The sequence below is a fragment of the Gymnoscopelus microlampas genome, assembly GCF_963454915.1.
Source record: "Gymnoscopelus microlampas genome assembly, chromosome: 11".
Lineage (NCBI taxonomy): Eukaryota > Metazoa > Chordata > Actinopteri > Myctophiformes > Myctophidae > Gymnoscopelus > Gymnoscopelus microlampas.
The window spans coordinates 45,567,243-45,595,118 of NC_139948.1; the positions used below are offsets into that span (position 1 = coordinate 45,567,243).

The 27,876-nt window shown below is 46.1% G+C and overlaps 6 protein-coding genes across 6 annotated transcripts; all 6 read right to left on the bottom strand.

The window, feature by feature from the left end:
• Positions 1 to 8,031: 8,031 nt before the first annotated feature.
• On the bottom strand, positions 8,032 to 8,688 carry LOC311054923 (uncharacterized protein). The gene is made up of 2 exons (XM_084070945.1): positions 8,558 to 8,688; positions 8,032 to 8,377 (listed from the first exon to the last, which is right to left on the bottom strand). The coding sequence occupies exons 1-2, from the start codon at positions 8,615 to 8,617 to the stop codon at positions 8,078 to 8,080; spliced, it is 360 nt and encodes a 119-aa protein (XP_083927071.1). The 5' UTR covers positions 8,618 to 8,688; the 3' UTR covers positions 8,032 to 8,077.
• A 3,827-nt stretch (positions 8,689 to 12,515) lies between these two features.
• Positions 12,516 to 13,172, bottom strand: LOC311055253 (uncharacterized protein). Its single transcript, XM_084071376.1, has 2 exons — positions 13,042 to 13,172; positions 12,516 to 12,861 (listed from the first exon to the last, which is right to left on the bottom strand). The coding sequence occupies exons 1-2, from the start codon at positions 13,099 to 13,101 to the stop codon at positions 12,562 to 12,564; spliced, it is 360 nt and encodes a 119-aa protein (XP_083927502.1). The 5' UTR covers positions 13,102 to 13,172; the 3' UTR covers positions 12,516 to 12,561.
• Positions 13,173 to 16,998: 3,826 nt separating this feature from the next.
• Positions 16,999 to 17,655, bottom strand: LOC311055037 (uncharacterized protein). Its single transcript, XM_084071104.1, has 2 exons — positions 17,525 to 17,655; positions 16,999 to 17,344 (listed from the first exon to the last, which is right to left on the bottom strand). Exons 1-2 carry the CDS (start codon positions 17,582 to 17,584, stop codon positions 17,045 to 17,047), a joined length of 360 nt encoding a protein of 119 aa, XP_083927230.1. The 5' UTR covers positions 17,585 to 17,655; the 3' UTR covers positions 16,999 to 17,044.
• A 2,040-nt stretch (positions 17,656 to 19,695) lies between these two features.
• On the bottom strand, positions 19,696 to 20,352 carry LOC311055208 (uncharacterized protein). Its single transcript, XM_084071324.1, has 2 exons — positions 20,222 to 20,352; positions 19,696 to 20,041 (listed from the first exon to the last, which is right to left on the bottom strand). Exons 1-2 carry the CDS (start codon positions 20,279 to 20,281, stop codon positions 19,742 to 19,744), a joined length of 360 nt encoding a protein of 119 aa, XP_083927450.1. The 5' UTR covers positions 20,282 to 20,352; the 3' UTR covers positions 19,696 to 19,741.
• Positions 20,353 to 24,175: 3,823 nt separating this feature from the next.
• Positions 24,176 to 24,832, bottom strand: LOC311055029 (uncharacterized protein). Its single transcript, XM_084071100.1, has 2 exons — positions 24,702 to 24,832; positions 24,176 to 24,521 (listed from the first exon to the last, which is right to left on the bottom strand). Exons 1-2 carry the CDS (start codon positions 24,759 to 24,761, stop codon positions 24,222 to 24,224), a joined length of 360 nt encoding a protein of 119 aa, XP_083927226.1. The 5' UTR covers positions 24,762 to 24,832; the 3' UTR covers positions 24,176 to 24,221.
• A 2,040-nt stretch (positions 24,833 to 26,872) lies between these two features.
• On the bottom strand, positions 26,873 to 27,529 carry LOC311056247 (uncharacterized protein). Its single transcript, XM_084072718.1, has 2 exons — positions 27,399 to 27,529; positions 26,873 to 27,218 (listed from the first exon to the last, which is right to left on the bottom strand). Exons 1-2 carry the CDS (start codon positions 27,456 to 27,458, stop codon positions 26,919 to 26,921), a joined length of 360 nt encoding a protein of 119 aa, XP_083928844.1. The 5' UTR covers positions 27,459 to 27,529; the 3' UTR covers positions 26,873 to 26,918.
• Between the last annotated feature and the right edge of the window lie 347 nt (positions 27,530 to 27,876).

Genomic DNA, 27,876 nt, shown 5'->3' on the forward strand with positions numbered 1-27,876 from the left:
GGGGAGGGTTCCCCCGAGAGGCTGGACCAAGTTCAAAATGTTTGTAGCGACACAACAGAGAGGAAGCAGAGCCAGGGAACGGACGCACGGAGACAACAGACCAGCCAGACGGGGACAGACACGGACAGCCAGAATGAGGCGCAATATAAGACTGTGACCACCCCTGACCCCCATATGACCCACGGACCACATCGTATCCTGTTGAGGACCGAGAGAAGGAGGACGTGACCCGAGTTTTGACGTGCAACAACCGCAGCGGCAGAGCATAGCTGCCTTGCCGGTAAATCAGACAAACAATACTTGTTGTCTCCAGAGCTATGCTAAGCTAGCTAGACAGAACTGTTAAAGTAGGCTACCTTGAATCTGTACCTCCTTGTCCTCCACAGAGACATCGGAGCTACTGGTGTAAAAGGTGGTGCCATCAACGCTGCTGTCCCCCATCCCTCCCTCTCCTCTTTCAACTGGCTGGTTTCTCCTTTTTATTGTTGGTGAAAGCAGCTTGGTGAAAACGTTTTAATATAAATACATCTCGCTTTAGTTAAATTGTTTTTTATTAACAATTCAAAATATCTGCAAAACTTTTCAACATTTTACAATGTAAAGCATCAGAGCTGGGTACTAGAGCTGGCTGCCATTTCAGCCTCATCGAGTTGTTCTTGGGCCCGATCGACGGCGGCGTCAGCTGCATCCATCAGCAGTTTTGCTGCAGCTACATCTTCTTCGGCACGTTGGATTGCAGCATTCTCCAAGTCTTCTCCCTCTTTCTGAAGGTCGGTCAAAGCTTGGACTGCGTCAGCATGGTTCTGCTCAGCACTCCGGAGGTCCTCGTGATAATGTATCAAGGCCCATACCAATATTTCGAGGGCGTTGGCGGCGTTTTCGTTGGGATTGTCAACTGCCTGTGGCTGTGAATTAATTGAATCAACACTTTATTTAGAAGTTTGCAGATATAAGCACATTAAAGTACAATTCAAATACAAGGTCAACTAAAATCCAAATTTGAAATAAGATTAAAACCCCCAAAAGCCTATAGCTTGTTTCAATTGGGGTCCTTTTGTACTCGAAACGTTTTAATATAAATACATCTCGCTTTAGTCAAATTGTTTTTTATTAACAATTGAAATGTACAACTTTTCTTTGCAAATGTATTTATTTGACATTTGAACAATTCTGGCTACTCAGTGACTTTGAGAGCATCTTCGAAAACTGCTATGGCCTCAACTTCTGGTATCTTAGCTGCAGCGAGCTTCTCTTCTAGAGCAGCTACGCGGTGCTTCATCTCGGCCAATTCAGCTTTTGCAGAGTCGACGTTGTCCCTAGCTTCCACGAGCAGGCGGTGGGGCTCTTTCTGACACGGCAGGTAGAAGTCCCTCTACGGTACCACTAAGGATATTCTGGCGAAACAAGCCAACCAGGGGTAGTGGAAACTCTCTCTTTAATTAAATTGTTTTTAATAACAAAATTTAACATGACAAAAAGTAAAACATACAAAAATAAAACATGCCTGAATAATCAGGCAGGCAAAAAGTCTTAGTCAACTGTCATTATCGAATGGGCGTGCTCCTCAATTTTAGAGCTACTTGCGTGGCTCGCCTTTAGCCAGGAACCGGGCTGGATTTAGTTTGTTGGTAACCGAAAGAGCAGGGAACTCTCCATCTGTAAGAGCCCTGAACCCTCTACGATACCACTAAGGATATTCTGGTGAAACAAGCCAACCAGGGGTAGTGGAAACTCTCTCTCTTTAATTAAATTGTTTTTAATAACAAAATTTAACATGACAAAAAGTAAAACATACAAAAATAAAACATGCCTGAATAATCAGGCAGGCAAAAAGTCTTAATCAACTGTCATTATCGAATGGGCGTGCTCCTCAATTTTAGAGCTACTTGTTATCAGATTCGCTGCCGCTTCCGCTGCTGCTGCTGCTCTGGTTCACGCCGGTATCCGTGCCTGACCCTGGGGGGCTTGGGGAGTCTGGTTGCCCCGCTGCAGCTCTCCGCTGCTGCTCCTCCAGTTCCTCCTTCGTCTCCACTGAACCCTTCCAGAACGACTTCTTCCTCCTCGCCTTTAGCCAGGAACCGGGCTGGATTTAGTTTGTTGGTAACCGAAAGAGCAGGGAACTCTCCATCTATAAGAGCCCTGAACCCTCTACGGTACCACTAAGGATATTCTGGCGAAACAAGCCAACCAGGGGGTAGCTAGCTGCTGGCTAACTCCACGGACACAAACAAACAAACTTTCCTCTCTAGCTCGCCGTGGCTCACCTTTAGCCAGAAACCGGGCTGGACTAGGTGCTGGACTAGGTGCTTTGATTAATGAAAGAGCAGGGAACACTCCATCCACAAGAGCCCTGAACACTCTAACACTCTCCTACCTCGGTGTGGCTCGTTCTTAGCCAGGAACCGGGCGTGAAATGGCGGATGGTACCGTGATGGACACGGACTCGGCTAGCCGTGGATCGGCCGCTAAACTTGTTCATTCACGAGTAAAACCAGTTACCTATGAGACAACTGATGGGCAAGTTATTGTGGAAGATGAGCTACTTAACTTCTTGGCGATGAAAATCAAGACCTAAAGCCAGGATGACATTGTGTTGCCGGCCGTTAACACATTTGATTCCGCAGAGATAGAGTCATCTAAGAAAATGTTGCTTGAAGTCTGTCCTTCTACTACACTTTGCTGCATTTCACACAAAGGGCAAAACAAAGATGCCAGTAATGGTAAGCTCTGTCTTAGGGTGTTGAATGAATGTGGGGAGGATGTTCCCCGTTTTGACTCCCACTACCTGGACGATCTGCCACCAGTTTCCTATTCCAGCATGGATGTATCCTGCTTACTCAGGAGAATGGAGCAGCTATACTCCGAGGTCTGTGCACTGAAACATATATCGGGACGCCAGGCTGACATATGTGAGAGTGTTCGGGCTGATACTGTGGCCATCAGCGCTCGACTGAATGCTCTAGACCGTCCTGTCGCCCCTGATCCGGCGCGACATGAGGACCAGGCTGCTGCACCGGCTGATGGCCCACCAGGGACTGCACCACCGGACCCACCAGGGACTGCACTGGACCTGAGGGAAGCATCAGCGCCAGCGGGGAGTACAGACGTACCACCGGCAGAATGGAGTACTGTGGTTAAGAACGGGCGGCGTCGACAAGGACCAGCGACCGAGTTGGCTGGACCAGGACCAGGTGCAAAAATATTGCACAGCAATAATAATAATACTAATAATAATAGAATGTGCACAAAAAAACCTGTGATGTGACGATACAGTTGTTTCTTATTCTGTATATATTCATATTTAATGCCTTGTTTTCTCTCCTCCCATGTTAGACATGATGACCGAAAGGTTTCCCAGTGAATCAACTCTTCCAGGTTCCAGTGTCCCAACACATCAGGATGCTCAGGTCCAATGGGAAGAGCCCACTCTGCCGTACCACCACAGCTACAAGTCCACACCGACGACCGTGGCAGAGGGTGTGGATGCCACCGTGGCCAACAGCATACTCCTTGATGACAGCGCCTCACTACTGCTCACAGGAACACGTCTGGAGCATTTTTGTTTCTGCCACGGCACCCAGAACACTAATAGACTGCAGCCGTGTGATATGGGATCAGTGTGGAGCTCTAGTTTCTGCCAATCCGGAGCCGAGTAGGCAGAGGGGAGGGTTCCCCCGAGAGGCTGGACCAAGTTCAAAATGTTTGTAGCGACACAACAGAGAGGAAGCAGAGCCAGGGAACGGACGCACGGAGACAACAGACCAGCCAGACGGGGACAGACACGGACAGCCAGAATGAGGCGCAATATAAGACTGTGACCACCCCTGACCCCCATATGACCCACGGACCACATCGTATCCTGTTGAGGACCGAGAGAAGGAGGACGTGACCCGAGTTTTGACGTGCAACAACCGCAGCGGCAGAGCATAGCTGCCTTGCCGGTAAATCAGACAAACAATACTTGTTGTCTCCAGAGCTATGCTAAGCTAGCTAGACAGAACTGTTCAAGTAGGCTACCTTGAATCTGTACCTCCTTGTCCTCCACAGAGACATCGGAGCTACTGGTGTAAAAGGTGGTGCCATCAACGCTGCTGTCCCCCATCCCTCCCTCTCCTCTTTCAACTGGCTGGTTTCTCCTTTTTATTGTTGGTGAAAGCAGCTTGGTGAAAACGTTTTAATATAAATACATCTCGCTTTAGTTAAATTGTTTTTTATTAACAATTCAAAATATCTGCAAAACTTTTCAACATTTTACAATGTAAAGCATCAGAGCTGGGTACTAGAGCTGGCTGCCATTTCAGCCTCATCGAGTTGTTCTTGGGCCCGATCGACGGCGGCGTCAGCTGCATCCATCAGCAGTTTTGCTGCAGCTACATCTTCTTCGGCACGTTGGATTGCAGCATTCTCCAAGTCTTCTCCCTCTTTCTGAAGGTCGGTCAAAGCTTGGACTGCGTCAGCATGGTTCTGCTCAGCACTCCGGAGGTCCTCGTGATAATGTATCAAGGCCCATACCAATATTTCGAGGGCGTTGGCGGCGTTTTCGTTGGGATTGTCAACTGCCTGTGGCTGTGAATTAATTGAATCAACACTTTATTTAGAAGTTTGCAGATATAAGCACATTAAAGTACAATTCAAATACAAGGTCAACTAAAATCCAAATTTGAAATAAGATTAAAACCCCCAAAAGCCTATAGCTTGTTTCAATTGGGGTCCTTTTGTACTCGAAACGTTTTAATATAAATACATCTCGCTTTAGTCAAATTGTTTTTTATTAACAATTGAAATGTACAACTTTTCTTTGCAAATGTATTTATTTGACATTTGAACAATTCTGGCTACTCAGTGACTTTGAGAGCATCTTCGAAAACTGCTATGGCCTCAACTTCTGGTATCTTAGCTGCAGCGAGCTTCTCTTCTAGAGCAGCTACGCGGTGCTTCATCTCGGCCAATTCAGCTTTTGCAGAGTCGACGTTGTCCCTAGCTTCCACGAGCAGGCGGTGGGGCTCTTTCTGACACGGCAGGTAGAAGTCCCTCTACGGTACCACTAAGGATATTCTGGCGAAACAAGCCAACCAGGGGTAGTGGAAACTCTCTCTCTCTCTAATTAAATTGTTTTTAATAACAAAATTTAACATGACAAAAAGTATTAACCTAACCTAAAAAAGTATTAACCTCTACGGTACCACTAAGGATATTCTGGCGAAACAAGCCAACCAGGGGTAGTGGAAACTCTCTCTTTAATTAAATTGTTTTTAATAACAAAATTTAACATGACAAAAAGTAAAACATACAAAAATAAAACATGCCTGAATAATCAGGCAGGCAAAAAGTCTTAGTCAACTAGCTGTCATTATCGAATGGGCGTGCTCCTCAATTTTAGAGCTACTTGCGTGGCTCGCCTTTAGCCAGGAACCGGGCTGGATTTAGTTTGTTGGTAACCGAAAGAGCAGGGAACTCTCCATCTATAAGAGCCCTGAACCCTCTACGATACCACTAAGGATATTCTGGTGAAACAAGCCAACCAGGGGTAGTGGAAACTCTCTCTCTTTAATTAAATTGTTTTTAATAACAAAATTTAACATGACAAAAAGTAAAACATACAAAAATAAAACATGCCTGAATAATCAGGCAGGCAAAAAGTCTTAATCAACTGTCATTATCGAATGGGCGTGCTCCTCAATTTTAGAGCTACTTGTTATCAGATTCGCTGCCGCTTCCGCTGCTGCTGCTGCTCTGGTTCACGCCGGTATCCGTGCCTGACCCTGGGGGGCTTGGGGAGTCTGGTTGCCCCGCTGCAGCTCTCCGCTGCTGCTCCTCCAGTTCCTCCTTCGTCTCCACTGAACCCTTCCAGAACGACTTCTTCCTCCTCGCCTTTAGCCAGGAACCGGGCTGGATTTAGTTTGTTGGTAACCGAAAGAGCAGGGAACTCTCCATCTATAAGAGCCCTGAACCCTCTACGGTACCACTAAGGATATTCTGGCGAAACAAGCCAACCAGGGGGTAGCTAGCTGCTGGCTAACTCCACGGACACAAACAAACAAACTTTCCTCTCTAGCTCGCCGTGGCTCACCTTTAGCCAGAAACCGGGCTGGACTAGGTGCTGGACTAAGTGCTTTGATTAATGAAAGAGCAGGGAACACTCCATCCACAAGAGCCCTGAACACTCTAACACTCTCCTACCTCGGTGTGGCTCGTTCTTAGCCAGGAACCGGGCGTGAAATGGCGGATGGTACCGTGATGGACACGGACTCGGCTAGCCGTGGATCGGCCGCTAAACGTGTTCATTCACGAGTAAAACCAGTTACCTATGAGACAACTGATGGGCAAGTTATTGTGGAAGATGAGCTACTTAACTTCTTGGCGATGAAAATCTAGACCTAAAGCCAGGATGACATTGTGTTGCCGGCCGTTAACACATTTGATTCCGCAGAGATAGAGTCATCTAAGAAAATGTTGCTTGAAGTCTGTCCTTCTACTACACTTTGCTGCATTTCACACAAAGGGCAAAACAAAGATGCCAGTAATGGTAAGCTCTGTCTTAGGGTGTTGAATGAATGTGGGGAGGATGTTCCCCGTTTTGACTCCCACTACCTGGACGATCTGCCACCAGTTTCCTATTCCAGCATGGATGTATCCTGCTTACTCAGGAGAATGGAGCAGCTATACTCCGAGGTCTGTGCACTGAAACATATATCGGGACGCCAGGCTGACATACTGTATGTGAGAGTGTTCGTGCTGATACTGTGGCCATCAGCGCTCGACTGAATGCTCTAGACCGTCCTGTCGCCCCTGATCCGGCGCGACATGAGGACCAGGCTGCTGCACCGGCTGATGGCCCACCAGGGACTGCACCACCGGACCCACCAGGGACTGCACTGGACCTGAGGGAAGCATCAGCGCCAGCGGGGAGTACAGACGTACCACCGGCAGAATGGAGTACTGTGGTTAAGAACGGGCGGCGTCGACAAGGACCAGCGACCGAGTTGGCTGGACCAGGACCAGGTGCAAAAATATTGCACAGCAATAATAATAATACTAATAATAATAGAATGTGCACAAAAAAACCTGTGATGTGACGATACAGTTGTTTCTTATTCTGTATATATTCATATTTAATGCCTTGTTTTCTCTCCTCCCATGTTAGACATGATGACCGAAAGGTTTCCCAGTGAATCAACTCTTCCAGGTTCCAGTGTCCCAACACATCAGGATGCTCAGGTCCAATGGGAAGAGCCCACTCTGCCGTACCACCACAGCTACAAGTCCACACCGACGACCGTGGCAGAGGGTGTGGATGCCACCGTGGCCAACAGCATACTCCTTGATGACAGCGCCTCACTACTGCTCACAGGAACACGTCTGGAGCATTTTTGTTTCTGCCACGGCACCCAGAACACTAATAGACTGCAGCCGTGTGATATGGGATCAGTGTGGAGCTCTAGTTTCTGCCAATCCGGAGCCGAGTAGGCAGAGGGGAGGGTTCCCCCGAGAGGCTGGACCAAGTTCAAAATGTTTGTAGCGACACAACAGAGAGGAAGCAGAGCCAGGGAACGGACGCACGGAGACAACAGACCAGCCAGACGGGGACAGACACGGACAGCCAGAATGAGGCGCAATATAAGACTGTGACCACCCCTGACCCCCATATGACCCACGGACCACATCGTATCCTGTTGAGGACCGAGAGAAGGAGGACGTGACCCGAGTTTTGACGTGCAACAACCGCAGCGGCAGAGCATAGCTGCCTTGCCGGTAAATCAGACAAACAATACTTGTTGTCTCCAGAGCTATGCTAAGCTAGCTAGACAGAACTGTTAAAGTAGGCTACCTTGAATCTGTACCTCCTTGTCCTCCACAGAGACATCGGAGCTACTGGTGTAAAAGGTGGTGCCATCAACGCTGCTGTCCCCCATCCCTCCCTCTCCTCTTTCAACTGGCTGGTTTCTCCTTTTTATTGTTGGTGAAAGCAGCTTGGTGAAAACGTTTTAATATAAATACATCTCGCTTTAGTTAAATTGTTTTTTATTAACAATTCAAAATATCTGCAAAACTTTTCAACATTTTACAATGTAAAGCATCAGAGCTGGGTACTAGAGCTGGCTGCCATTTCAGCCTCATCGAGTTGTTCTTGGGCCCGATCGACGGCGGCGTCAGCTGCATCCATCAGCAGTTTTGCTGCAGCTACATCTTCTTCGGCACGTTGGATTGCAGCATTCTCCAAGTCTTCTCCCTCTTTCTGAAGGTCGGTCAAAGCTTGGACTGCGTCAGCATGGTTCTGCTCAGCACTCCGGAGGTCCTCGTGATAATGTATCAAGGCCCATACCAATATTTCGAGGGCGTTGGCGGCGTTTTCGTTGGGATTGTCAACTGCCTGTGGCTGTGAATTAATTGAATCAACACTTTATTTAGAAGTTTGCAGATATAAGCACATTAAAGTACAATTCAAATACAAGGTCAACTAAAATCCAAATTTGAAATAAGATTAAAACCCCCAAAAGCCTATAGCTTGTTTCAGTTGGGGTCCTTTTGTACTCGATTCGTAGTGCAATGTGCATACCTGAATGGGTGGCACATCACTGTCACTGGAGCCGCGTGCTGCTTGGTCATGGTCAGACATGTTGCTGTTCTTTAGAAGATTGAACTTAAAGACTTGACAGAGCGGCACACACACACGGTCGTGTTTATCTCCACCTTCTCCAGGCATGACTGAGCTTGAGCCGACTGAAAGTATCATATCACTGGGAACTGCACTAACCAGTTTGCTAAAGCACCAGCCCCACTAGCAGACATGCAGATGTTAAATTTATACTAAACTCTTGGAAGCAAATGTTATTAGTGATCCAGTTATGAGTCTGGACACTCAGAACTGTAAACATGGAGATTAATAGTGTTTTGGCGTTTTGGACATTCAGGGCCTAGTCTGCACTGCCCCCTGGCGGAAAGTAACCATATTCACTGTAGAAAGTTAAAAGGGGTTTTAAGAACAGTTCGTTTTTAAATTACACCAAAATAGTTTCATTCCCATCCCAAATCACCTGTTGCAATTATTTGCAAAATATGTAAACTATATTATTATTGGGACTTAATTAGGTGATTATATAGCCTAAATTATCGTTTGTGGAAGAGCAGACACTGATAGCATTCTCAAAAGATAAAAGCATCACTATTGCAATTCAACATTTCCCTGTTTTCACCCAGGGGTAGTGGCAGCTTTTAATACAATGAAACTCTCTCTCTTTAATTAAATTGTTATTAATAACAAAATTTAACATGACAAAAAGTAAAACATACAAAAATAAAACATGCCTGAATAATCAGGCAGGCAAAAAGTCTTAATCAACTGTCATTATCGAATGGGCGTGCTCCTCAATTTTAGAGCTACTTGTTATCAGATTGGCTGCCGCTGCTGCTCTGGTTCACGCCGGTATCCGTGCCTGACCCTGGGGGGCTTGGGGAGTCTGGTTGCCCCGCTGCAGCTCTCCGCTGCTGCTCCTCCAGTTCCTCCTTCGTCTCCACTGAACCCTTCCAGAACAACTTCTTCCTCCTCTTGTCCTTGGTCTGGGACTTTGACACCTTTCTCTTGGTAGCCTTTTTCTTAGTAGACGTCAAGGCAGTCCCTTTCTTCTTATCTGGTGCTGCTGCAAACAATTGTCTCTCTGTGTCTGAGCAGACAGGTGATGATAATGTTAAATCAAGCAAACCCTTTCAAAAGAAAAGCACCTCACAAGAAATATGAAATTAACATCAATGCAATGCACCTGACACACAAAATCAATTCACAAAATAAAAGCACAGTGCCTTGGGGTCATTTACAGATCTGCTAACTGTAAATCTCACTAACCGGGCAAAACAGTCCCATTTCCATATCTTTTTTTTTTAAATCAAATGTAATCAAACATGTTACATTAGGGGCAAAAGTCCCATTACCAATCGATCATTGGTTGTCCGAGGCCTCCGCCTCCAGTTTCAGTAGGCCTAGAAGTAGGGGTCTCTGCGTTTTTTGATAATACATTTTTTATCAAATGTAACATGTTGTTTTTAATTAATAACACATTTTTAATCAACTTAAGAGAAACAAACTTTCTCTTGGTCGGCGTGGCTCGCCTTTAGCCAGGAACCGGGCTGGATTTAGTTTGTTGGTAACCGAAAGAGCAGGGAACTCTCCATCTATAAGAGCCCTGAACCCTCTACGGTACCACTAAGGATATTCTGGCGAAACAAGCCAACCAGGGGGTAGCTAGCTGCTGGCTAACTCCACGGACACAAACAAACAAACTTTCCTCTCTAGCTCGCCGTGGCTCGCCTTTAGCCAGAAACTGGGCTGGACTAGGTGCTTTGATTAATGAAAGAGCAGGGAACACTCCATCCACAAGAGCCCTGAACACTCTAACACTCTCCTACCTCGGTGTGGCTCGTTCTTAGCCAGGAACCGGGCGTGAAATGGCGGATGGTACCGTGATGGACACGGACTCGGCTAGCCGTGGATCGGCCGCTAAACGTGTTCATTCACGAGTAAAACCAGTTACCTATGAGACAACTGATGGGCAAGTTATTGTGGAAGATGAGCTACTTAACTTCTTGGCGATGGAAATCAAGACCTAAAGCCAGGATGACATTGTGTTGCCGGCCGTTAACACATTTGACTCCGCAGTCATCTAAGAAAATGTGCTTGAAGTCTGTCCTTCTACTACACTTTGCTGCATTTCACACAAAGGGCAAAACAAAGATGCCAGTAATGGTAAACTCTGTCTTAGGGTGTTGAATGAATGTGGGGAGGATGTTCCCCGTTTTGTCTCCCACTACCTGGACGATCTGCCACCAGTTTCCTATTCCAGCATGGATGTATCCTGCTTACTCAGGAGAATGGAGCAGCTATACTCCCGAGGTCTGTGCACTGAAACATATATCGGGACGCCAGGCTGACATACTGTATGTGAGAGTGTTCGTGCTGATACTGTGGCCATCAGCGCTCGACTGAATGCTCTAGACCGTCCTGTCGCCCCTGATCCGGCGCGACATGAGGACCAGGCTGCTGCCCCGGCTGATGGCCCACCAGGGACTGCACCACCGGACCCACCGGGGACTGCACTGGACCTGAGGGAAGCATCAGCGCCAGCGGGGAGTACAGACGTACCACCGGCTGAATGGAGTGCTGTGGTTAAGAACGGGCGGCGTCGACAAGGACCAGCGACCGAGTTTGCTGGACCAGGACCAGGTGCAAAAATATTGCACAGCAATAATATTAATACTAATAATAGAATGTGCACAAAAAACCTGTGATGTGACGATACAGTTGTTTCTTATTCTGTATATATTCAAATTTAATGCCTTGTTTTCTCTCCTCCCATGTGGGACTGCACTGGACCTGAGGGAAGCATCAGCGCCAGCGGGGAGTACAGACGTACCACCGGCAGAATGGAGTACTGTGGTTAAGAACGGGCGGCGTCGACAAGGACCAGCGACCGAGTTGGCTGGACCAGGACCAGGTGCAAAAATATTGCACAGCAATAATAATAATACTAATAATAATAGAATGTGCACAAAAAAACCTGTGATGTGACGATACAGTTGTTTCTTATTCTGTATATATTCATATTTAATGCCTTGTTTTCTCTCCTCCCATGTTAGACATGATGACCGAAAGGTTTCCCAGTGAATCAACTCTTCCAGGTTCCAGTGTCCCAACACATCAGGATGCTCAGGTCCAATGGGAAGAGCCCACTCTGCCGTACCACCACAGCTACAAGTCCACACCGACGACCGTGGCAGAGGGTGTGGATGCCACCGTGGCCAACAGCATACTCCTTGATGACAGCGCCTCACTACTGCTCACAGGAACACGTCTGGAGCATTTTTGTTTCTGCCACGGCACCCAGAACACTAATAGACTGCAGCCGTGTGATATGGGATCAGTGTGGAGCTCTAGTTTCTGCCAATCCGGAGCCGAGTAGGCAGAGGGGAGGGTTCCCCCGAGAGGCTGGACCAAGTTCAAAATGTTTGTAGCGACACAACAGAGAGGAAGCAGAGCCAGGGAACGGACGCACGGAGACAACAGACCAGCCAGACGGGGACAGACACGGACAGCCAGAATGAGGCGCAATATAAGACTGTGACCACCCCTGACCCCCATATGACCCACGGACCACATCTTATCCTGTTGAGGACCGAGAGAAGGAGGACGTGACCCGAGTTTTGACGTGCAACAACCGCAGCGGCAGAGCATAGCTGCCTTGCCGGTAAATCAGACAAACAATACTTGTTGTCTCCAGAGCTATGCTAAGCTAGCTAGACAGAACTGTTAAAGTAGGCTACCTTGAATCTGTACCTCCTTGTCCTCCACAGAGACATCGGAGCTACTGGTGTATAAGGTGGTGCCATCAACGCTGCTGTCCCCCATCCCTCCCTCTCCTCTTTCAACTGGCTGGTTTCTCCTTTTTATTGTTGGTGAAAGCAGCTTGGTGAAAACGTTTTAATATAAATACATCTCGCTTTAGTTAAATTGTTTTTTATTAACAATTCAAAATATCTGCAAAACTTTTCAACATTTTACAATGTAAAGCATCAGAGCTGGGTACTAGAGCTGGCTGCCATTTCAGCCTCATCGAGTTGTTCTTGGGCCCGATCGACGGCGGCGTCAGCTGCATCCATCAGCAGTTTTGCTGCAGCTACATCTTCTTCGGCACGTTGGATTGCAGCATTCTCCAAGTCTTCTCCCTCTTTCTGAAGGTCGGTCAAAGCTTGGACTGCGTCAGCATGGTTCTGCTCAGCACTCCGGAGGTCCTCGTGATAATGTATCAAGGCCCATACCAATATTTCGAGGGCGTTGGCGGCGTTTTCGTTGGGATTGTCAACTGCCTGTGGCTGTGAATTAATTGAATCAACACTTTATTTAGAAGTTTGCAGATATAAGCACATTAAAGTACAATTCAAATACAAGGTCAACTAAAATCCAAATTTGAAATAAGATTAAAACCCCCAAAAGCCTATAGCTTGTTTCAGTTGGGGTCCTTTTGTACTCGATTCGTAGTGCAATGTGCATACCTGAATGGGTGGCACATCACTGTCACTGGAGCCGCGTGCTGCTTGGTCATGGTCAGACATGTTGCTGTTCTTTAGAAGATTGAACTTAAAGACTTGACAGAGCGGCACACACACACGGTCGTGTTTATCTCCACCTTCTCCAGGCATGACTGAGCTTGAGCCGACTGAAAGTATCATATCACTGGGAACTGCACTAACCAGTTTGCTAAAGCACCAGCCCCACTAGCAGACATGCAGATGTTAAATTTATACTAAACTCTTGGAAGCAAATGTTATTAGTGATCCAGTTATGAGTCTGGACACTCAGAACTGTAAACATGGAGATTAATAGTGTTTTGGCGTTTTGGACATTCAGGGCCTAGTCTGCACTGCCCCCTGGCGGAAAGTAACCATATTCACTGTAGAAAGTTAAAAGGGGTTTTAAGAACAGTTCGTTTTTAAATTACACCAAAATAGTTTCATTCCCATCCCAAATCACCTGTTGCAATTATTTGCAAAATATGTAAACTATATTATTATTGGGACTTAATTAGGTGATTATATAGCCTAAATTATCGTTTGTGGAAGAGCAGACACTGATAGCATTCTCAAAAGATAAAAGCATCACTATTGCAATTCAACATTTCCCTGTTTTCACCCAGGGGTAGTGGCAGCTTTTAATACAATGAAACTCTCTCTCTTTAATTAAATTGTTATTAATAACAAAATTTAACATGACAAAAAGTAAAACATACAAAAATAAAACATGCCTGAATAATCAGGCAGGCAAAAAGTCTTAATCAACTGTCATTATCGAATGGGCGTGCTCCTCAATTTTAGAGCTACTTGTTATCAGATTGGCTGCCGCTGCTGCTCTGGTTCACGCCGGTATCCGTGCCTGACCCTGGGGGGCTTGGGGAGTCTGGTTGCCCCGCTGCAGCTCTCCGCTGCTGCTCCTCCAGTTCCTCCTTCGTCTCCACTGAACCCTTCCAGAACAACTTCTTCCTCCTCTTGTCCTTGGTCTGGGACTTTGACACCTTTCTCTTGGTAGCCTTTTTCTTAGTAGACGTCAAGGCAGTCCCTTTCTTCTTATCTGGTGCTGCTGCAAACAATTGTCTCTCTGTGTCTGAGCAGACAGGTGATGATAATGTTAAATCAAGCAAACCCTTTCAAAAGAAAAGCACCTCACAAGAAATATGAAATTAACATCAATGCAATGCACCTGACACACAAAATCAATTCACAAAATAAAAGCACAGTGCCTTGGGGTCATTTACAGATCTGCTAACTGTAAATCTCACTAACCGGGCAAAACAGTCCCATTTCCACATCTTTTTTTTTAAATCAAATGTAATCAAACATGTTACATTAGGGGCAAAAGTCCCATTACCAATCGATCATTGGTTGTCCGAGGCCTCCGCCTCCAGTTTCAGTAGGCCTAGAAGTAGGGGTCTCTGCGTTTTTTGATAATACATTTTTTATCAAATGTAACATGTTGTTTTTAATTAATAACACATTTTTAATCAACTTAAGAGAAACAAACTTTCTCTTGGTCGGCGTGGCTCGCCTTTAGCCAGGAACCGGGCTGGATTTAGTTTGTTGGTAACCGAAAGAGCAGGGAACTCTCCATCTATAAGAGCCCTGAACCCTCTACGGTACCACTAAGGATATTCTGGCGAAACAAGCCAACCAGGGGGTAGCTAGCTGCTGGCTAACTCCACGGACACAAACAAACAAACTTTCCTCTCTAGCTCGCCGTGGCTCGCCTTTAGCCAGAAACTGGGCTGGACTAGGTGCTTTGATTAATGAAAGAGCAGGGAACACTCCATCCACAAGAGCCCTGAACACTCTAACACTCTCCTACCTCGGTGTGGCTCGTTCTTAGCCAGGAACCGGGCGTGAAATGGCGGATGGTACCGTGATGGACACGGACTCGGCTAGCCGTGGATCGGCCGCTAAACGTGTTCATTCACGAGTAAAACCAGTTACCTATGAGACAACTGATGGGCAAGTTATTGTGGAAGATGAGCTACTTAACTTCTTGGCGATGGAAATCAAGACCTAAAGCCAGGATGACATTGTGTTGCCGGCCGTTAACACATTTGACTCCGCAGTCATCTAAGAAAATGTGCTTGAAGTCTGTCCTTCTACTACACTTTGCTGCATTTCACACAAAGGGCAAAACAAAGATGCCAGTAATGGTAAACTCTGTCTTAGGGTGTTGAATGAATGTGGGGAGGATGTTCCCCGTTTTGTCTCCCACTACCTGGACGATCTGCCACCAGTTTCCTATTCCAGCATGGATGTATCCTGCTTACTCAGGAGAATGGAGCAGCTATACTCCCGAGGTCTGTGCACTGAAACATATATCGGGACGCCAGGCTGACATACTGTATGTGAGAGTGTTCGTGCTGATACTGTGGCCATCAGCGCTCGACTGAATGCTCTAGACCGTCCTGTCGCCCCTGATCCGGCGCGACATGAGGACCAGGCTGCTGCCCCGGCTGATGGCCCACCAGGGACTGCACCACCGGACCCACCGGGGACTGCACTGGACCTGAGGGAAGCATCAGCGCCAGCGGGGAGTACAGACGTACCACCGGCTGAATGGAGTGCTGTGGTTAAGAACGGGCGGCGTCGACAAGGACCAGCGACCGAGTTTGCTGGACCAGGACCAGGTGCAAAAATATTGCACAGCAATAATATTAATACTAATAATAGAATGTGCACAAAAAACCTGTGATGTGACGATACAGTTGTTTCTTATTCTGTATATATTCAAATTTAATGCCTTGTTTTCTCTCCTCCCATGTGGGACTGCACTGGACCTGAGGGAAGCATCAGCGCCAGCGGGGAGTACAGACGTACCACCGGCAGAATGGAGTACTGTGGTTAAGAACGGGCGGCGTCGACAAGGACCAGCGACCGAGTTGGCTGGACCAGGACCAGGTGCAAAAATATTGCACAGCAATAATAATAATACTAATAATAATAGAATGTGCACAAAAAAACCTGTGATGTGACGATACAGTTGTTTCTTATTCTGTATATATTCATATTTAATGCCTTGTTTTCTCTCCTCCCATGTTAGACATGATGACCGAAAGGTTTCCCAGTGAATCAACTCTTCCAGGTTCCAGTGTCCCAACACATCAGGATGCTCAGGTCCAATGGGAAGAGCCCACTCTGCCGTACCACCACAGCTACAAGTCCACACCGACGACCGTGGCAGAGGGTGTGGATGCCACCGTGGCCAACAGCATACTCCTTGATGACAGCGCCTCACTACTGCTCACAGGAACACGTCTGGAGCATTTTTGTTTCTGCCACGGCACCCAGAACACTAATAGACTGCAGCCGTGTGATATGGGATCAGTGTGGAGCTCTAGTTTCTGCCAATCCGGAGCCGAGTAGGCAGAGGGGAGGGTTCCCCCGAGAGGCTGGACCAAGTTCAAAATGTTTGTAGCGACACAACAGAGAGGAAGCAGAGCCAGGGAACGGACGCACGGAGACAACAGACCAGCCAGACGGGGACAGACACGGACAGCCAGAATGAGGCGCAATATAAGACTGTGACCACCCCTGACCCCCATATGACCCACGGACCACATCTTATCCTGTTGAGGACCGAGAGAAGGAGGACGTGACCCGAGTTTTGACGTGCAACAACCGCAGCGGCAGAGCATAGCTGCCTTGCCGGTAAATCAGACAAACAATACTTGTTGTCTCCAGAGCTATGCTAAGCTAGCTAGACAGAACTGTTAAAGTAGGCTACCTTGAATCTGTACCTCCTTGTCCTCCACAGAGACATCGGAGCTACTGGTGTATAAGGTGGTGCCATCAACGCTGCTGTCCCCCATCCCTCCCTCTCCTCTTTCAACTGGCTGGTTTCTCCTTTTTATTGTTGGTGAAAGCAGCTTGGTGAAAACGTTTTAATATAAATACATCTCGCTTTAGTTAAATTGTTTTTTATTAACAATTCAAAATATCTGCAAAACTTTTCAACATTTTACAATGTAAAGCATCAGAGCTGGGTACTAGAGCTGGCTGCCATTTCAGCCTCATCGAGTTGTTCTTGGGCCCGATCGACGGCGGCGTCAGCTGCATCCATCAGCAGTTTTGCTGCAGCTACATCTTCTTCGGCACGTTGGATTGCAGCATTCTCCAAGTCTTCTCCCTCTTTCTGAAGGTCGGTCAAAGCTTGGACTGCGTCAGCATGGTTCTGCTCAGCACTCCGGAGGTCCTCGTGATAATGTATCAAGGCCCATACCAATATTTCGAGGGCGTTGGCGGCGTTTTCGTTGGGATTGTCAACTGCCTGTGGCTGTGAATTAATTGAATCAACACTTTATTTAGAAGTTTGCAGATATAAGCACATTAAAGTACAATTCAAATACAAGGTCAACTAAAATCCAAATTTGAAATAAGATTAAAACCCCCAAAAGCCTATAGCTTGTTTCAGTTGGGGTCCTTTTGTACTCGATTCGTAGTGCAATGTGCATACCTGAATGGGTGGCACATCACTGTCACTGGAGCCGCGTGCTGCTTGGTCATGGTCAGACATGTTGCTGTTCTTTAGAAGATTGAACTTAAAGACTTGACAGAGCGGCACACACACACGGTCGTGTTTATCTCCACCTTCTCCAGGCATGACTGAGCTTGAGCCGACTGAAAGTATCATATCACTGGGAACTGCACTAACCAGTTTGCTAAAGCACCAGCCCCACTAGCAGACATGCAGATGTTAAATTTATACTAAACTCTTGGAAGCAAATGTTATTAGTGATCCAGTTATGAGTCTGGACACTCAGAACTGTAAACATGGAGATTAATAGTGTTTTGGCGTTTTGGACATTCAGGGCCTAGTCTGCACTGCCCCCTGGCGGAAAGTAACCATATTCACTGTAGAAAGTTAAAAGGGGTTTTAAGAACAGTTCGTTTTTAAATTACACCAAAATAGTTTCATTCCCATCCCAAATCACCTGTTGCAATTATTTGCAAAATATGTAAACTATATTATTATTGGGACTTAATTAGGTGATTATATAGCCTAAATTATCGTTTGTGGAAGAGCAGACACTGATAGCATTCTCAAAAGATAAAAGCATCACTATTGCAATTCAACATTTCCCTGTTTTCACCCAGGGGTAGTGGCAGCTTTTAATACAATGAAACTCTCTCTCTTTAATTAAATTGTTATTAATAACAAAATTTAACATGACAAAAAGTAAAACATACAAAAATAAAACATGCCTGAATAATCAGGCAGGCAAAAAGTCTTAATCAACTGTCATTATCGAATGGGCGTGCTCCTCAATTTTAGAGCTACTTGTTATCAGATTGGCTGCCGCTGCTGCTCTGGTTCACGCCGGTATCCGTGCCTGACCCTGGGGGGCTTGGGGAGTCTGGTTGCCCCGCTGCAGCTCTCCGCTGCTGCTCCTCCAGTTCCTCCTTCGTCTCCACTGAACCCTTCCAGAACAACTTCTTCCTCCTCTTGTCCTTGGTCTGGGACTTTGACACCTTTCTCTTGGTAGCCTTTTTCTTAGTAGACGTCAAGGCAGTCCCTTTCTTCTTATCTGGTGCTGCTGCAAACAATTGTCTCTCTGTGTCTGAGCAGACAGGTGATGATAATGTTAAATCAAGCAAACCCTTTCAAAAGAAAAGCACCTCACAAGAAATATGAAATTAACATCAATGCAATGCACCTGACACACAAAATCAATTCACAAAATAAAAGCACAGTGCCTTGGGGTCATTTACAGATCTGCTAACTGTAAATCTCACTAACCGGGCAAAACAGTCCCATTTCCATATCTTTTTTTTTTAAATCAAATGTAATCAAACATGTTACATTAGGGGCAAAAGTCCCATTACCAATCGATCATTGGTTGTCCGAGGCCTCCGCCTCCAGTTTCAGTAGGCCTAGAAGTAGGGGTCTCTGCGTTTTTTGATAATACATTTTTTATCAAATGTAACATGTTGTTTTTAATTAATAACACATTTTTAATCAACTTAAGAGAAACAAACTTTCTCTTGGTCGGCGTGGCTCGCCTTTAGCCAGGAACCGGGCTGGATTTAGTTTGTTGGTAACCGAAAGAGCAGGGAACTCTCCATCTATAAGAGCCCTGAACCCTCTACGGTACCACTAAGGATATTCTGGCGAAACAAGCCAACCAGGGGGTAGCTAGCTGCTGGCTAACTCCACGGACACAAACAAACAAACTTTCCTCTCTAGCTCGCCGTGGCTCGCCTTTAGCCAGAAACTGGGCTGGACTACCCCTGACCCCCATATGACCCACGGACCACATCGTATCCTGTTGAGGACCGAGAGAAGGAGGACGTGACCCGAGTTTTGACGTGCAACAACCGCAGCGGCAGAGCATAGCTGCCTTGCCGGTAAATCAGACAAACAATACTTGTTGTCTCCAGAGCTATGCTAAGCTAGCTAGACAGAACTGTTAAAGTAGGCTACCTTGAATCTGTACCTCCTTGTCTTCCACAGAGACATCGGAGCTACTGGTGTATAAGGTGGTGCCATCAACGCTGCTGTCCCCCATCCCTCCCTCTCCTCTTTCAACTGGCTGGTTTCTCCTTTTTATTGTTGGTGAAAGCAGCTTGGTGAAAACGTTTTAATATAAATACATCTCGCTTTAGTTAAATTGTTTTTTATTAACAATTCAAAATATCTGCAAAACTTTTCAACATTTTACAATGTAAAGCATCAGAGCTGGGTACTAGAGCTGGCTGCCATTTCAGCCTCATCGAGTTGTTCTTGGGCCCGATCGACGGCGGCGTCAGCTGCATCCATCAGCAGTTTTGCTGCAGCTACATCTTCTTCGGCACGTTGGATTGCAGCATTCTCCAAGTCTTCTCCCTCTTTCTGAAGGTCGGTCAAAGCTTGGACTGCGTCAGCATGGTTCTGCTCAGCACTCCGGAGGTCCTCGTGATAATGTATCAAGGCCCATACCAATATTTCGAGGGCGTTGGCGGCGTTTTCGTTGGGATTGTCAACTGCCTGTGGCTGTGAATTAATTGAATCAACACTTTATTTAGAAGTTTGCAGATATAAGCACATTAAAGTACAATTCAAATACAAGGTCAACTAAAATCCAAATTTGAAATAAGATTAAAACCCCCAAAAGCCTATAGCTTGTTTCAGTTGGGGTCCTTTTGTACTCGATTCGTAGTGCAATGTGCATACCTGAATGGGTGGCACATCACTGTCACTGGAGCCGCGTGCTGCTTGGTCATGGTCAGACATGTTGCTGTTCTTTAGAAGATTGAACTTAAAGACTTGACAGAGCGGCACACACACACGGTCGTGTTTATCTCCACCTTCTCCAGGCATGACTGAGCTTGAGCCGACTGAAAGTATCATATCACTGGGAACTGCACTAACCAGTTTGCTAAAGCACCAGCCCCACTAGCAGACATGCAGATGTTAAATTTATACTAAACTCTTGGAAGCAAATGTTATTAGTGATCCAGTTATGAGTCTGGACACTCAGAACTGTAAACATGGAGATTAATAGTGTTTTGGCGTTTTGGACATTCAGGGCCTAGTCTGCACTGCCCCCTGGCGGAAAGTAACCATATTCACTGTAGAAAGTTAAAAGGGGTTTTAAGAACAGTTCGTTTTTAAATTACACCAAAATAGTTTCATTCCCATCCCAAATCACCTGTTGCAATTATTTGCAAAATATGTAAACTATATTATTATTGGGACTTAATTAGGTGATTATATAGCCTAAATTATCGTTTGTGGAAGAGCAGACACTGATAGCATTCTCAAAAGATAAAAGCATCACTATTGCAATTCAACATTTCCCTGTTTTCACCCAGGGGTAGTGGCAGCTTTTAATACAATGAAACTCTCTCTCTTTAATTAAATTGTTATTAATAACAAAATTTAACATGACAAAAAGTAAAACATACAAAAATAAAACATGCCTGAATAATCAGGCAGGCAAAAAGTCTTAATCAACTGTCATTATCGAATGGGCGTGCTCCTCAATTTTAGAGCTACTTGTTATCAGATTGGCTGCCGCTGCTGCTCTGGTTCACGCCGGTATCCGTGCCTGACCCTGGGGGGCTTGGGGAGTCTGGTTGCCCCGCTGCAGCTCTCCGCTGCTGCTCCTCCAGTTCCTCCTTCGTCTCCACTGAACCCTTCCAGAACAACTTCTTCCTCCTCTTGTCCTTGGTCTGGGACTTTGACACCTTTCTCTTGGTAGCCTTTTTCTTAGTAGACGTCAAGGCAGTCCCTTTCTTCTTATCTGGTGCTGCTGCAAACAATTGTCTCTCTGTGTCTGAGCAGACAGGTGATGATAATGTTAAATCAAGCAAACCCTTTCAAAAGAAAAGCACCTCACAAGAAATATGAAATTAACATCAATGCAATGCACCTGACACACAAAATCAATTCACAAAATAAAAGCACAGTGCCTTGGGGTCATTTACAGATCTGCTAACTGTAAATCTCACTAACCGGGCAAAACAGTCCCATTTCCATATCTTTTTTTTTAAATCAAATGTAATCAAACATGTTACATTAGGGGCAAAAGTCCCATTACCAATCGATCATTGGTTGTCCGAGGCCTCCGCCTCCAGTTTCAGTAGGCCTAGAAGTAGGGGTCTCTGCGTTTTTTGATAATACATTTTTTATCAAATGTAACATGTTGTTTTTAATTAATAACACATTTTTAATCAACTTAAGAGAAACAAACTTTCTCTTGGTCGGCGTGGCTCGCCTTTAGCCAGGAACCGGGCTGGATTTAGTTTGTTGGTAACCGAAAGAGCAGGGAACTCTCCATCTATAAGAGCCCTGAACCCTCTACGGTACCACTAAGGATATTCTGGCGAAACAAGCCAACCAGGGGGTAGCTAGCTGCTGGCTAACTCCACGGACACAAACAAACAAACTTTCCTCTCTAGCTCGCCGTGGCTCGCCTTTAGCCAGAAACTGGGCTGGACTAGGTGCTTTGATTAATGAAAGAGCAGGGAACACTCCATCCACAAGAGCCCTGAACACTCTAACACTCTCCTACCTCGGTGTGGCTCGTTCTTAGCCAGGAACCGGGCGTGAAATGGCGGATGGTACCGTGATGGACACGGACTCGGCTAGCCGTGGATCGGCCGCTAAACGTGTTCATTCACGAGTAAAACCAGTTACCTATGAGACAACTGATGGGCAAGTTATTGTGGAAGATGAGCTACTTAACTTCTTGGCGATGGAAATCAAGACCTAAAGCCAGGATGACATTGTGTTGCCGGCCGTTAACACATTTGACTCCGCAGTCATCTAAGAAAATGTGCTTGAAGTCTGTCCTTCTACTACACTTTGCTGCATTTCACACAAAGGGCAAAACAAAGATGCCAGTAATGGTAAACTCTGTCTTAGGGTGTTGAATGAATGTGGGGAGGATGTTCCCCGTTTTGTCTCCCACTACCTGGACGATCTGCCACCAGTTTCCTATTCCAGCATGGATGTATCCTGCTTACTCAGGAGAATGGAGCAGCTATACTCCCGAGGTCTGTGCACTGAAACATATATCGGGACGCCAGGCTGACATACTGTATGTGAGAGTGTTCGTGCTGATACTGTGGCCATCAGCGCTCGACTGAATGCTCTAGACCGTCCTGTCGCCCCTGATCCGGCGCGACATGAGGACCAGGCTGCTGCCCCGGCTGATGGCCCACCAGGGACTGCACCACCGGACCCACCGGGGACTGCACTGGACCTGAGGGAAGCATCAGCGCCAGCGGGGAGTACAGACGTACCACCGGCTGAATGGAGTGCTTTGGTTAAGAACGGGCGGCGTCGACAAGGACCAGCGACCGAGTTTGCTGGACCAGGACCAGGTGCAAAAATATTGCACAGCAATAATATTAATACTAATAATAGAATGTGCACAAAAAACCTGTGATGTGACGATACAGTTGTTTCTTATTCTGTATATATTCAAATTTAATGCCTTGTTTTCTCTCCTCCCATGTGGGACTGCACTGGACCTGAGGGAAGCATCAGCGCCAGCGGGGAGTACAGACGTACCACCGGCAGAATGGAGTACTGTGGTTAAGAACGGGCGGCGTCGACAAGGACCAGCGACCGAGTTGGCTGGACCAGGACCAGGTGCAAAAATATTGCACAGCAATAATAATAATACTAATAATAGAATGTGCACAAAAAAACCTGTGATGTGACGATACAGTTGTTTCTTATTCTGTATATATTCATATTTAATGCCTTGTTTTCTCTCCTCCAATGTTAGACATGATGACCGAAAGGTTTCCCAGTGAATCAACTCTTCCAGGTTCCAGTGTCCCAACACATCAGGATGCTCAGGTCCAATGGGAAGAGCCCACTCTGCCGTACCACCACAGCTACAAGTCCACACCGACGACCGTGGCAGAGGGTGTGGATGCCACCGTGGCCAACAGCATACTCCTTGATGACAGCGCCTCACTACTGCTCACAGGAACACGTCTGGAGCATTTTTGTTTCTGCCACGGCACCCAGAACACTAATAGACTGCAGCCGTGTGATATGGGATCAGTGTGGAGCTCTAGTTTCTGCCAATCCGGAGCCGAGTAGGCAGAGGGGAGGGTTCCCCCGAGAGGCTGGACCAAGTTCAAAATGTTTGTAGCGACACAACAGAGAGGAAGCAGAGCCAGGGAACGGACGCACGGAGACAACAGACCAGCCAGACGGGGACAGACACGGACAGCCAGAATGAGGCGCAATATAAGACTGTGACCACCCCTGACCCCCATATGACCCACGGACCACATCGTATCCTGTTGAGGACCGAGAGAAGGAGGACGTGACCCGAGTTTTGACGTGCAACAACCGCAGCGGCAGAGCATAGCTGCCTTGCCGGTAAATCAGACAAACAATACTTGTTGTCTCCAGAGCTATGCTAAGCTAGCTAGACAGAACTGTTAAAGTAGGCTACCTTGAATCTGTACCTCCTTGTCCTCCACAGAGACATCGGAGCTACTGGTGTATAAGGTGGTGCCATCAACGCTGCTGTCCCCCATCCCTCCCTCTCCTCTTTCAACTGGCTGGTTTCTCCTTTTTATTGTTGGTGAAAGCAGCTTGGTGAAAACGTTTTAATATAAATACATCTCGCTTTAGTTAAATTGTTTTTTATTAACAATTCAAAATATCTGCAAAACTTTTCAACATTTTACAATGTAAAGCATCAGAGCTGGGTACTAGAGCTGGCTGCCATTTCAGCCTCATCGAGTTGTTCTTGGGCCCGATCGACGGCGGCGTCAGCTGCATCCATCAGCAGTTTTGCTGCAGCTACATCTTCTTCGGCACGTTGGATTGCAGCATTCTCCAAGTCTTCTCCCTCTTTCTGAAGGTCGGTCAAAGCTTGGACTGCGTCAGCATGGTTCTGCTCAGCACTCCGGAGGTCCTCGTGATAATGTATCAAGGCCCATACCAATATTTCGAGGGCGTTGGCGGCATTTTCGTTGGGATTTTCAACTGCCTGTGGCTGTGAATTAATTGAATCAACACTTTATTTAGAAGTTTGCAGATATAAGCACATTAAAGTACAATTCAAATACAAGGTCAACTAAAATCCAAATTTGAAATAAGATTAAAACCCCCAAAAGCCTATAGCTTGTTTCAGTTGGGGTCCTTTTGTACTCGATTCGTAGTGCAATGTGCATACCTGAATGGGTGGCACATCACTGTCACTGGAGCCGCGTGCTGCTTGGTCATGGTCAGACATGTTGCTGTTCTTTAGAAGATTGAACTTAAAGACTTGACAGAGCGGCACACACACACGGTCGTGTTTATCTCCACCTTCTCCAGGCATGACTGAGCTTGAGCCGACTGAAAGTATCATATCACTGGGAACTGCACTAACCAGTTTGCTAAAGCACCAGCCCCACTAGCAGACATGCAGATGTTAAATTTATACTAAACTCTTGGAAGCAAATGTTATTAGTGATCCAGTTATGAGTCTGGACACTCAGAACTGTAAACATGGAGATTAATAGTGTTTTGGCGTTTTGGACATTCAGGGCCTAGTCTGCACTGCCCCCTGGCGGAAAGTAACCATATTCACTGTAGAAAGTTAAAAGGGGTTTTAAGAACAGTTCGTTTTTAAATTACACCAAAATAGTTTCATTCCCATCCCAAATCACCTGTTGCAATTATTTGCAAAATATGTAAACTATATTATTATTGGGACTTAATTAGGTGATTATATAGCCTAAATTATCGTTTGTGGAAGAGCAGACACTGATAGCATTCTCAAAAGATAAAAGCATCACTATTGCAATTCAACATTTCCCTGTTTTCACCCAGGGGTAGTGGCAGCTTTTAATACAATGAAACTCTCTCTCTTTAATTAAATTGTTATTAATAACAAAATTTAACATGACAAAAAGTAAAACATACAAAAATAAAACATGCCTGAATAATCAGGCAGGCAAAAAGTCTTAATCAACTGTCATTATCGAATGGGCGTGCTCCTCAATTTTAGAGCTACTTGTTATCAGATTGGCTGCCGCTGCTGCTCTGGTTCACGCCGGTATCCGTGCCTGACCCTGGGGGGCTTGGGGAGTCTGGTTGCCCCGCTGCAGCTCTCCGCTGCTGCTCCTCCAGTTCCTCCTTCGTCTCCACTGAACCCTTCCAGAACAACTTCTTCCTCCTCTTGTCCTTGGTCTGGGACTTTGACACCTTTCTCTTGGTAGCCTTTTTCTTAGTAGACGTCAAGGCAGTCCCTTTCTTCTTATCTGGTGCTGCTGCAAACAATTGTCTCTCTGTGTCTGAGCAGACAGGTGATGATAATGTTAAATCAAGCAAACCCTTTCAAAAGAAAAGCACCTCACAAGAAATATGAAATTAACATCAATGCAATGCACCTGACACACAAAATCAATTCACAAAATAAAAGCACAGTGCCTTGGGGTCATTTACAGATCTGCTAACTGTAAATCTCACTAACCGGGCAAAACAGTCCCATTTCCACATCTTTTTTTTTTAAATCAAATGTAATCAAACATGTTACATTAGGGGCAAAAGTCCCATTACCAATCGATCATTGGTTGTCCGAGGCCTCCGCCTCCAGTTTCAGTAGGCCTAGAAGTAGGGGTCTCTGCGTTTTTTGATAATACATTTTTTATCAAATGTAACATGTTGTTTTTAATTAATAACACATTTTTAATCAACTTAAGAGAAACAAACTTTCTCTTGGTCGGCGTGGCTCGCCTTTAGCCAGGAACCGGGCTGGATTTAGTTTGTTGGTAACCGAAAGAGCAGGGAACTCTCCATCTATAAGAGCCCTGAACCCTCTACGGTACCACTAAGGATATTCTGGCGAAACAAGCCAACCAGGGGGTAGCTAGCTGCTGGCTAACTCCACGGACACAAACAAACAAACTTTCCTCTCTAGCTCGCCGTGGCTCGCCTTTAGCCAGAAACTGGGCTGGACTACCCCTGACCCCCATATGACCCACGGACCACATCGTATCCTGTTGAGGACCGAGAGAAGGAGGACGTGACCCGAGTTTTGACGTGCAACAACCGCAGCGGCAGAGCATAGCTGCCTTGCCGGTAAATCAGACAAACAATACTTGTTGTCTCCAGAGCTATGCTAAGCTAGCTAGACAGAACTGTTAAAGTAGGCTACCTTGAATCTGTACCTCCTTGTCCTCCACAGAGACATCGGAGCTACTGGTGTATAAGGTGGTGCCATCAACGCTGCTGTCCCCCATCCCTCCCTCTCCTCTTTCAACTGGCTGGTTTCTCCTTTTTATTGTTGGTGAAAGCAGCTTGGTGAAAACGTTTTAATATAAATACATCTCGCTTTAGTTAAATTGTTTTTTATTAACAATTCAAAATATCTGCAAAACTTTTCAACATTTTACAATGTAAAGCATCAGAGCTGGGTACTAGAGCTGGCTGCCATTTCAGCCTCATCGAGTTGTTCTTGGGCCCGATCGACGGCGGCGTCAGCTGCATCCATCAGCAGTTTTGCTGCAGCTACATCTTCTTCGGCACGTTGGATTGCAGCATTCTCCAAGTCTTCTCCCTCTTTCTGAAGGTCGGTCAAAGCTTGGACTGCGTCAGCATGGTTCTGCTCAGCACTCCGGAGGTCCTCGTGATAATGTATCAAGGCCCATACCAATATTTCGAGGGCGTTGGCGGCGTTTTCGTTGGGATTGTCAACTGCCTGTGGCTGTGAATTAATTGAATCAACACTTTATTTAGAAGTTTGCAGATATAAGCACATTAAAGTACAATTCAAATACAAGGTCAACTAAAATCCAAATTTGAAATAAGATTAAAACCCCCAAAAGCCTATAGCTTGTTTCAGTTGGGGTCCTTTTGTACTCGATTCGTAGTGCAATGTGCATACCTGAATGGGTGGCACATCACTGTCACTGGAGCCGCGTGCTGCTTGGTCATGGTCAGACATGTTGCTGTTCTTTAGAAGATTGAACTTAAAGACTTGACAGAGCGGCACACACACACGGTCGTGTTTATCTCCACCTTCTCCAGGCATGACTGAGCTTGAGCCGACTGAAAGTATCATATCACTGGGAACTGCACTAACCAGTTTGCTAAAGCACCAGCCCCACTAGCAGACATGCAGATGTTAAATTTATACTAAACTCTTGGAAGCAAATGTTATTAGTGATCCAGTTATGAGTCTGGACACTCAGAACTGTAAACATGGAGATTAATAGTGTTTTGGCGTTTTGGACATTCAGGGCCTAGTCTGCACTGCCCCCTGGCGGAAAGTAACCATATTCACTGTAGAAAGTTAAAAGGGGTTTTAAGAACAGTTCGTTTTTAAATTACACCAAAATAGTTTCATTCCCATCCCAAATCAC

Coding starts and splice junctions, on each gene's coding strand:
- LOC311054923 (XM_084070945.1), bottom strand. CDS start 8,617: ATGTCTGACCATGACCAAGCAGCACGCGGCTCCAGTGACAGTGATGTG. Junction 8,378..8,557: donor GTGATGTGCCACCCATTCAG/GTATGCACATTG, acceptor ATTAATTCACAG/CCACAGGCAGTTGACAATCC.
- LOC311056247 (XM_084072718.1), bottom strand. CDS start 27,458: ATGTCTGACCATGACCAAGCAGCACGCGGCTCCAGTGACAGTGATGTG. Junction 27,219..27,398: donor GTGATGTGCCACCCATTCAG/GTATGCACATTG, acceptor ATTAATTCACAG/CCACAGGCAGTTGACAATCC.
- LOC311055029 (XM_084071100.1), bottom strand. CDS start 24,761: ATGTCTGACCATGACCAAGCAGCACGCGGCTCCAGTGACAGTGATGTG. Junction 24,522..24,701: donor GTGATGTGCCACCCATTCAG/GTATGCACATTG, acceptor ATTAATTCACAG/CCACAGGCAGTTGAAAATCC.
- LOC311055208 (XM_084071324.1), bottom strand. CDS start 20,281: ATGTCTGACCATGACCAAGCAGCACGCGGCTCCAGTGACAGTGATGTG. Junction 20,042..20,221: donor GTGATGTGCCACCCATTCAG/GTATGCACATTG, acceptor ATTAATTCACAG/CCACAGGCAGTTGACAATCC.
- LOC311055253 (XM_084071376.1), bottom strand. CDS start 13,101: ATGTCTGACCATGACCAAGCAGCACGCGGCTCCAGTGACAGTGATGTG. Junction 12,862..13,041: donor GTGATGTGCCACCCATTCAG/GTATGCACATTG, acceptor ATTAATTCACAG/CCACAGGCAGTTGACAATCC.
- LOC311055037 (XM_084071104.1), bottom strand. CDS start 17,584: ATGTCTGACCATGACCAAGCAGCACGCGGCTCCAGTGACAGTGATGTG. Junction 17,345..17,524: donor GTGATGTGCCACCCATTCAG/GTATGCACATTG, acceptor ATTAATTCACAG/CCACAGGCAGTTGACAATCC.